The 9,939-nt window shown below is 37.1% G+C and overlaps 2 protein-coding genes across 2 annotated transcripts; one reads left to right on the top strand and one right to left on the bottom strand.

The window, feature by feature from the left end:
• The first annotated feature begins 4,007 nt into the window (after positions 1 to 4,007).
• Positions 4,008 to 7,726, top strand: LOC142541137 (protein NRT1/ PTR FAMILY 8.1-like). The gene is made up of 5 exons (XM_075647746.1): positions 4,008 to 4,105; positions 5,234 to 5,356; positions 5,458 to 5,675; positions 6,023 to 6,576; positions 6,844 to 7,726. Exons 2-5 carry the CDS (start codon positions 5,251 to 5,253, stop codon positions 7,676 to 7,678), a joined length of 1,713 nt encoding a protein of 570 aa, XP_075503861.1. The 5' UTR covers positions 4,008 to 4,105; positions 5,234 to 5,250; the 3' UTR covers positions 7,679 to 7,726.
• A 122-nt stretch (positions 7,727 to 7,848) lies between these two features.
• LOC142541138 (protein OCTOPUS-like) lies at positions 7,849 to 9,689 on the bottom strand. The gene has a single exon (XM_075647747.1). It carries the CDS (start codon positions 9,622 to 9,624, stop codon positions 7,972 to 7,974), a length of 1,653 nt encoding a protein of 550 aa, XP_075503862.1. The 5' UTR covers positions 9,625 to 9,689; the 3' UTR covers positions 7,849 to 7,971.
• Between the last annotated feature and the right edge of the window lie 250 nt (positions 9,690 to 9,939).

Here is a 9,939-nt window from a genome sequence, read left to right as displayed (position 1 = left end):
GAGAGGGGAGGGGGCTGTTTTCACGTTTTGATTAAAAACCGAGGGGCCATGGACCAAGCCACCAAAAGGGCAACTTAGTCACGTCTTAGACATGCTAGGGAAGTGATCCAACCATGGCTAAAGGCCCTTGGGGCAGCCAAGATCAGATCCTTCCTCCTTGACATCCAAACTGAATTTTCGAATCACATTTCTGCACTTATGGGGAACTTGCTGTCATTTCGGTTTTCTAGCAAGTATGGGGCTGGTTTGAATGGACCAACATGGTCCTAATGCATCCTACTACATGTATACAAGCCGCCTTGGGAGCCTGGAGTCGATCCAATACCTGAAACCATCAAAACTCAGAAAAAACGTGAAGCTTGTCAAGGGAAGTCGAAAATTCTGCATGTGTGTTCCAAAATATTTTGACATGGATCTCGATTTTTGCTTGCTACAACATGATCATGTACTGAAAAATAAATGATAATATGACTTGATTGAGGTTTGAAAGAAATCTAGACATGCCTGGTTTTGTTTCGAAAGAAAACGAACGAAACAACGACGACGCGGCACGGAGGAGGTGGAGCGCTTCTTGTCTACCTTCCTTGAACTCGATTTTCTTGCCTTTCTCCCTAGCTATGGCTCACGATTTTTACCTCTGAAAAGGGTCTTATTTTCACTCAGATTTCGAAAGAAAGGAGAGGGGGAAAAACGGTTAGGAGGGTGAGGGAAGTGGGTGCAAGATATAAGGAAGGATCAAGACCAAGTCCACTCCCTTTGAATTTGAATTTTGAATTATGGTTTGATATCAAATGAGTTGGTGGATGCTTCTAGGAGGTGGTGGCCGAAATTTATCTTGATTCTAGACTAGGATATGTCCATTTATTTAATTAAATTGTGCTCCCAAAAATCCTAGAATTATCCTACTAATTACATGCAAAGAATTGGTCAAAGTTGATGAGTTGAAAAATGAATCTTCTAGCACTAAGGGTGGCCGAAAAATGCATGATAAAATAAAGGGAAATGTTGATTATCTAGTCAACTAATAATCCTTGAAAGCCTTACTAATCCTTTAAATAATTTAGTGAGCTAACCCCTTAATTTAATAACTTAAATGAATTCATTTCTTAATCACCTCAAATAATTAAATTAAATCTTCAAACCTCCCTTTCTAACTTAAATGAACTTAGTTACTAGCTAAATTAACTTCTGGAAATATTTCTCGAATCTTAAATTCTATCTCAAAACTCCAACTCCGGTCCGGCCTCACTGAAAATACTGAAATGCTAAAAATCATACTACTGAACTGAAATAATAAATAATTAACTTCAAATAAATGCATTTAAAATAATCATGCAATGAAGTCAATTAAATTTAAAAAAAATCTAGAATTATGCATGGCTTATACGTCTACTGATTTACGGGTTCTACAACCAACATTAAACCCTAGATTCGATCGGCTCTCACCAAGGTTCAACCGATTCTCAACTCCAGCCCCTTGACACCTTAACTCTCGACATGTACAGCCCCTTAGCACCTCAAATAGGCAGCCCCTTAGACAAGAACAACAAGAACGTGAGTTACATGCAAAGAACATGCATAGTTCATGACAAAAATCGAATAAATCTTACACCACATGATAGATCGAATGATTCTCATGCAAAAACATACAAACAACGTATATTGATGTGAATGATGCAAAGAAACGAGATATAGGCATGCCTTTGCTATTATACGCTCGAAACCCTTGAGTTATTCGCGTAGAACATACACCGGAGCGAAGAAGGAGGATTTTCTTTGAAAAACTTGAGAGAATTCTAGAAGGGGAGCTGCTAGAATTTTTGAAGAAAAAAGCTGCTTGAATGATGAAGGGAGGCGGCCAAGTGGGTTTTAACAAAATTAGGTTTGGGGTTGAGTGTAGGCTTAATAATATAATTAGTTCTAATGGGCCTTTAATTTAAAATAAAGAGTTTAAAAGGATTTTAGGCACATTAAGAAATAAAATAATCCCATTAAGCCTAAAAACACTCCGGAGAAATATTTCGTTTAGGTACGTTTTTGAAAATATTGTTAGAGTCCTCAAAAAGTCCCAGACTCGGTAAATTTTGCGTACCGGTTAAATATGATTCGGCGAGTATAAATACTCCACCAAGGCTCATTTTCAAAAATCTCACTTAATTACACAATATATTAAATAATTTAAAATTTTATTTAATAAAAACATTTTTCCTTAATAGTCCCTGGTCTCCACTCCTCGTTCGAGCGTGAAATACTGCTAAAAGCTTTATATCATGCAATCTTAATGAACCAAGAATTAAACACATATATTCATGTTAAAATCATGCATTAATGCGTTAAAAATAAATTAATTAAAATATATAAAAAAATTTTGATAACTTGCATGCATGTGGTTGACGTGGACCTTCAAATTTTGGGGACGTTACACTCTTGATGGCGGCTATAACTCTTGTCTTATCTTGATGAGATTTGATTGAATCCTGTGTTTATCGGGAGCTCTTATTTATCAATGAAAATGTCTCCTCGTTCCTTAGCTGCATTATGGCCTACCTGGCCAACACTTGCTCTACTGTGGAAATAATCAATCGTGTCAGCTCGGCTAGAGTGAGGCTCTGGTTGCCATTATTGCTTCGATTTCCTTCGCTCCCATTGGTAATATCTTCAGTATTCACCATCTTATCTCTTCAGGTTCGATCTGAAGAACAAGTCTTCAAATCTTCACAGCTGAGTGGGACAAATAGGGACTCTGAGTTCTACACAGAAAAAAAGAAGGTGAGGGGCATCGGAAAATTTCTCGACATGACCCCTCTGATGCTTAAGTCAGTCTGGAGAGCATAACTTAAGAGAGACATAACAACATTAAGTGAACAAGAGAATGTGTCTGAAATCGTAACAAATATCTAGTATTTATAGAGACAAGATGAGCTAATTACCTGATAGGAGTAGAGTCCTTGTTGAGATAGAATTATATCGGAGATAGGAAACCTCAGCTGACATGACTCCTTAACCATGAATGTTTATGACCCTTGTCCTATCTTGATGAGATTTAATCGAATATTGTATTTATCGAAAGTTCTTATTTATCGACGAGAATGTCTCCCCATTCGGTAGCCGCATTAGGGTCTGGGCTTCTCGACCACCTGAGTGGGTTCAGACTCTTGGGCTTTGACACCTCGAGTTCGGACTGTAGGACCTGGACACCTTTCTATATACTTAGGCTCAGTAGCCGGACCAGTAGCCGGATAATGAGGCCTGACTCTTATAGGGCTAGAGCTAGTTCTAAGATGAGCTTGAATCAGTCTAGACGTGGCAATTTTAGGGACATCATATTCATAAACATTTGTTTTTCACACTCTACAATAAATCATGCATTTTTTCAAGATTTGAATTCAATTAGAAGAACCAGTGACCTGATTTTCTCAATTTACTATAACTAAAGATTTGGTAAGTGTAATTAAATTTGATTTTCCATTAATTATTTCATATCCGGTATTAATCTCAAATCAAATCTATATATATCCTTTGGAGGGTTGCCAACTCTGTAAATTTTAAAAAAAATAATTTTAAACATATATACACTTCCTATAATATTTATAAAATAGAGAACAGAAAAAAAAAAAATTTGCCCGGAAATGACAATGGATCAATTATTTTTGAGTATATTTAATCAAGTACGAACTCAAATACGTTTTCATTAATTAAATCAGTTAAATATGAACCAGTCTGCTACAAAAAAATTTTATAAAATCATTATATTTTTAGATAAAATGGTCTTCCATCTTTTAATGATTTCTTTTTTCTTCACTTTGCCGGGGAAGTTGAAATACTTTGAAATCGACTGGTAATAAATAATTAAAGGGATTGTTGTAATTTTGACTGGTAGATTACGTTTCTTTTCTTTGTAATTGACTAATTGTGTGTCTATATTATGGGATATCATTCTATTGATTTTATTTTCCTAAAATAACATTTTTTTTTAAATATTTCGATCGAGTAAATAAATGTAATATAAATATAAATGTTTTAGTGATACGATCCTCCATTCAAAGGCTCTCACAATTTGATCGGTTAGAGTATACGCTTCGCCTTCTACACACGAGGTTTCAAGGTTAGCATGATAGAAGTAAAATCTTATATTTTTATCGAAATAAATTATTTTTAAAAAATATAATAAAATTTTAGACAAATTATAATCCCAAATAGTTTAAAGAATGAACCCCTAATTTATTATAAAGTTGTATGATTATTATTGTCAAACATCGTAGTTTGGTGTAATTCCCTTGGCCAGCTTTCTCGCATGTTGTTGGCATTATTGATGGACGGCCGAATCTCCGAAAATTAATGTTTTTTTTTTTTTGAGAAATATAGTCTGTAATTTTTGTGAAATGTAATTTGAAGCAATCGACATTGCAGATAGTGATAATAACATCAAATTGACGATTATTACTAAATTTTATATGTGTTTATATATGTATATGTTTCATCAGAAAAATAGATTTCAAAGATTTATCCCGTGTACATTGAACGATAACGAGTTCGGTTCTATTGTCATAAAAAAATTGGTGTAGATGTGTTCAAGGTTTTTTTTTTTAACATATGTAATAAATTTGCTTTTTTATGGTGTGATCATTTAATTTAAACATTCAAAAATATGGATAAAAATAAATAAAAACTTTATTGGTTATGTTAGTTATAGATATATTTTGAAGTTAATAAATATTTTTCTTGATATTTTTTTAATTAAACAAAAGCAAAATATTTTTGTAATATTATAAAGTAATTACTCTATGCCCTCATGTATTATGATCACATTATTTTTTAAAGAACTTTGGATACGTCAAAAAGAACAGAAACAATCTAGGAAATACTCTTTTGAATTTTTTTCCAAGAAAAAAAAATGGAAAAAGTCAGAAATTAATGAACTTTGATGCATTTTAGTAGTAAACAAAACATCTTATTCATTGAATAGTATTTTGTAATGTGGATAATAATTTCTTTAATGGCTAGAATATTTTATTTGATCACTTGATATTTTATTTGCTGCTTAGAATATTTTATTTTAATACCTAATTTTTTTAATGATTATATATCATATGATATATTCATTCTGTCTCTACATCCATACTCGATTTATATATGTGATGTTCATGCAAAAAACTCAACAAAATGTGATTAGAAAAAGCCAACACCACCTGATGTTTCTTTACATAAGCAGACATATTCTTCATATTTCCAGGCTTGACTGTAAGATCCATGGCCGAAGAAGAAAACTACACGAAAGACGGGACGTTAGACTACCGCAATAATCCTGCAAACAAGAAGAAAACAGGAACTTGGAGGGCCTGCCCCTTTATTCTTGGTACATATATGAACATTGTATCAACGTTTCAGATTATTATATCGAGCAACTGTTAAATAAAAATGAGGAAAGCATATGATTCAATTCTATATGTTTCGCAGGAAACGAATGCTGTGAAAGACTAGCATACTATGGAATGAGTACTAACCTCATTGATTACTTCACAAATCAACTGGATCAACCAAGTGCTACAGCTTCCAAAAATCTATCGAATTGGTCCGGAACTTGCTACATCACACCCCTGATCGGCGCATTTCTTGCTGACGCATATCTCGGACGATACTGGACTATTGCCAGCTTCTCCATCATCTATGTCATTGTAAGTTTCCCCCTCAGATTTTGTGTTGCGCTTCTGCCAAAACTCTACCAGAAAATTGTTGATAGGCTTGCAAGGTTAAGTGACTTTCCCAACCTAATAGGCTATTCTTTTAAGTTTAGGCTTGCCTCTTAGCTTATTGTTCAACATCAAGGCAACAGTATGGATGGTCAATGACTATCACTCACATACCCAATATTGATAAGTTTATTCGTGTTCTCACATTAGTGTTGGATCAAGATGTATAAACCGAACGCTTATTTGGTCGGCGTAAGCTGGAAAGAGTGGGTCACCATAGACATTGTTGAATATATATTTAAAATGAAACGAATGGTGTTTTGGTGATGTAGGGGATGACGTTGTTGACTATATCAGCATCGGTGCCTGGCCTGAGGCCAACGTGCTACGACAAAGACGTTTGCAGTGCTACAGGTTCTCAAACCGCTGCTTGTTTTGTTGCACTGTACTTGGTGGCATTAGGAACTGGTGGCATCAAGCCTTGTGTCTCCTCCTATGGAGCAGATCAATTTGATGATGCTGATGAATTTGAGAAAGTACACAAGGGTTCTTTCTTCAACTGGTTCTATTTTTCAATCAATATCGGCGCACTAATTGCCGCTTCTGTGGTGGTCTGGGTACAAGTGACCATCGGCTGGGGTTGGGGGTTCGGGATTCCTGCCGTCGCAATGGCAATAGCCGTGTCATTTTTCTTCTTGGGAACTCGATTGTATCGGTATCAGAAACCTGGTGGCAGCCCTCTGACACGGCTCTGCCAGGTAGTCGTGGCTTCGTTGAGAAAATACCGGGTCCAGGTACCGGTTGACCAGGCTCTTTTATACGAGACTACTGATGCTGAGTCTGCTATTGTAGGCAGTCGGAAGCTTGACCACACTAATGAATTGAGGTACGTTTCTGAGACAAATCTTGTTCTATTAGCCTATCAACTTAAACACAATGTTTTGGAATATAATAGGTCAAAATGAAATTGTCAATACTTGAAACGTGCTTCGCCAAACAGACTAGTTTCTTAAACTGGAACTGTTGGGCTAAAGTGAGCCCCGTTACAAACTAGTTTTGAGGGTACAAATTGAATTGGCCCCAAAGAAAATGCTCGAATGAAAAAGGAACCTAGACTAATTAAATTTCACTAACATAAAATCGGAATTCACAGTTTTTTTGACAAGGCAGCAGTGGAGACACAAACAGAACAAAACAAGGGGTCAATAAATCCATGGAGACTTTGCACTGTAACACAAGTAGAGGAACTCAAAGGTATTATACGATTGCTCCCCATATGGGCAACCGGTATTATCTTCAGCACAGTGTATGGACAATTGAGCAACTTATTTGTGTTACAAGGCGGGTACATGGATACTCGAGTAGGCCCATCGAACTTCAAAATCCCAGAAGCATCACTCTCCATATTCGACACTCTGAGTGTCATAATCTGGGTGCCAGTATACGACAGATATATCATTAAAATAACAAGAAGATTAACTGGTCACAAAAATGGCCTTACGCAGTTGCAGCGCATTGGAACTGGACTCTTCATATCAATCTTTTCCATGGTTTCAGCCGCAATTTTAGAGTACGTGAGGCTTGGTATTGTGAAAAGACATAACAGCTATGGCGTGAAAGAAACACCAATATCAGTATTCTGGCAGGTGCCTCAGTACTTCATCATAGGCTGTGCTGAAGTGTTCACATACATCGGTCAGCTGGAATTTTTCTACGAGCAAGCTCCTGATTCAATGAGAAGTTTATGTGCGGCTCTGTCACTAACCACAACTGCTCTGGGTAACTACGTAAGCTCTTTACTGGTGACAATTGTCATGGATATTACTACAAGAAACGGGAAGCCTGGATGGATAGCAAAGAACCTGAATTATGGCCATCTTCATTACTTCTTCGGGATACTGGTGCTGCTGAGTGTGCTGAACTTGGGAGTGTTCATTGTCGTAGCAAAAAGATATACATATAAGAAGCCGGTGGGAACTCTCCGCTGATTACCTAAAAAAAAACTGTACCGCAAACATATCATATGTAGATATTTCTGTTTGAACTGCAAGTAAATGCTTTTACATGTTTTGGTGATTTAACATTCTAATACCACTGAGGACCCTGGACATCTTACCCATCCGGGAAAAGATTCCAAGCAAGAAAAAATTTTGTAAAAAAAAAAAAGACAGATTCATAGAAACTTAAACTATCATATATAGAGACACGTTACAAAAAACAGTTACACGGTTATCATAGTTCACAAATTGATAATCGTACAGAGAACAGTGTGTAATCTCCGTTAGTTTAAATGGAAAACATTCCCGGCATCATAATGGGAGTTCTGCAGTTTGACTTTCCCAAGCTTATTACTTCTCACGCTCTTCAATGGTGCCATGTAGAATGGGACAATCCCACTGTCAAGATCATTCAAGGTGTGCTTAGGACTGATATTTCCCTCCAGCATATACTTTTCCCTTCCACTTAAGCCACATTTATCTGCACTATCAACACTTCTCCTGCCATAATTTGATCCCATGACCTCACATGAATTTCTTGAACCAACAACACTTCGACTACGGGGGAAGTTCCAATCTACTACTTTGCCAAGATCACGGCCAGCCTCCTTCCCTTGCTTGTCAAGGGTGTCAACAGTTGGTGAGTTAGTACAATTTTGAGCAAAGGTTTCGAGCTTATCCCGACTACTGCTGTGCTTGAAACCGAGCACGTTGCAGACTTTGTGCCATCCAGCAGACATCTTGGGCTTCCCGTTTCTTGAAAGTGAACCAAATTTCTCCAAGCCATCATCTCTATTAGAATCTAAATGACAATCATTCAATTCCCTCGCTGTAATCACCAACTCCACATTTGCAGGTCCTTGATTGTCTGCATTGACAAATTTCTTTCCAACACTCCTCACTGAACTGGACCGATCAAAGCTACTTCGCCTCATAGAAGAAGAAGAATCCGAATTAGAATGTCCCGAACCCAAGCCCGAAACCCCAGAGCTACTCTCATCCTTAATGATAGAATGCATTGGCCCATCAACAGACAACCTATAATTCTCAAACCTATTATTCATATTACCCAAAATACCATTCTCGACAACAGAAAACATTGGAGCAAGTCCTGGGATGCTCTTCGCGATCATGTAGCCATCCCATGAAGCCCTTGTCTCGTACAAAGGAATCTGACCGGCATCCATGGAAAATCTTGGCTCTATATCACAAGATTTTCTGCCCAGAAGATCCAGATGATGATCTACAGATTTTCGCCTGTCATCACACAAATTAGAATCACCCTCACCGACAATCATCTTTCCATTACCATTTTCATTGATTATACTTTTGAGCTTCTTCATCTTATTATTTTGCCTCCAGTTTCGTAGTTTCTTACGAAAAACAGAAGCTGCCCCCCAAAGATTCCCAGAAATCTCTCTCAAATCTTTAGACTTTTTACTCTTGTTTCCAAATTCGAGATCTATGTATTCCTTCATAGTCTTGAATTCTCCTTCATCAAATTCTCCATCCACAAGAACATTTTGTTTGATCAATGCGTTACCAGAAACCGTAATCTCATCTTCATTTCTGTTCTCTATCACAGTGTAAGTAACACTCGAAGAAAGCCCTAAATTACTTGATTCGACTCTAGCCTCACACCTAGATCCACTGCTTTTCACATCATCGGCAATGAAGAGCCGAGAAAGCGATCCCCGACCCGAAACGACATCGCACGACCTGCGATGCGGCTCACCACACCTAGCGACGGAATCATCAGCGTGCGAAATGGAAACCGAGCGGCAACGCCTGAAGTCCGGTGAGCCTGGGGCATTGAGACTGGAGAGGCGTTCACGGATGCAGGAAGCGCAGATCCCGGGTAGGGTTTCGTCCGGGTGGCGGCAACATGGGGAAAATCTGTTAGGAGCTCGCGTTTGGGAAACGGGTCGGAGAGTCATTGGATACTGCCCGTGCCCGTGGGGGAGCTCAGTGAGACAACAAGAGAAAGACAATCAAAAGGATACCATGAAAACTCACTATTATAATACTTTTTATTCAATTTACTATATATATTTGTCAGTGTTTGTATATAAGTTAGAAGTTTGCATGTTTAATTTTTTTTTATATATGTGAATATTTGGGTATTTAAAAATTGCTTATATAATGATATTTATTAATAAATTATAAATTTACTAAAATATATTTTTCTGAGTTTTTTTGAAATGAAATAAGACTACTTTCTAAATGATAGAGACATTTTAGTTGGTGTTATA

This window comes from Primulina tabacum, chromosome 3, assembly GCF_025594145.1.
Source record: "Primulina tabacum isolate GXHZ01 chromosome 3, ASM2559414v2, whole genome shotgun sequence".
Lineage (NCBI taxonomy): Eukaryota > Viridiplantae > Streptophyta > Magnoliopsida > Lamiales > Gesneriaceae > Primulina > Primulina tabacum.
The sequence above is the reverse complement of the archived record's forward strand: the minus strand, read 5'-3'. Positions and strand labels throughout refer to the sequence as shown.

What these genes read in the sequence shown, in the direction of transcription:
- LOC142541137 (XM_075647746.1), top strand. Translation starts at nt 5,251, where the DNA reads ATGGCCGAAGAAGAAAACTACACGAAAGACGGGACGTTAGACTACCGC. An exon ending in GGCCTGCCCCTTTATTCTTG is followed by an intron (nt 5,357 to 5,457) that starts GTACATATATGA and finishes TATGTTTCGCAG; the next exon opens with GAAACGAATGCTGTGAAAGA. An exon ending in TCTCCATCATCTATGTCATT is followed by an intron (nt 5,676 to 6,022) that starts GTAAGTTTCCCC and finishes TTGGTGATGTAG; the next exon opens with GGGATGACGTTGTTGACTAT.
- LOC142541138 (XM_075647747.1), bottom strand. Translation starts at nt 9,624, where the DNA reads ATGACTCTCCGACCCGTTTCCCAAACGCGAGCTCCTAACAGATTTTCC.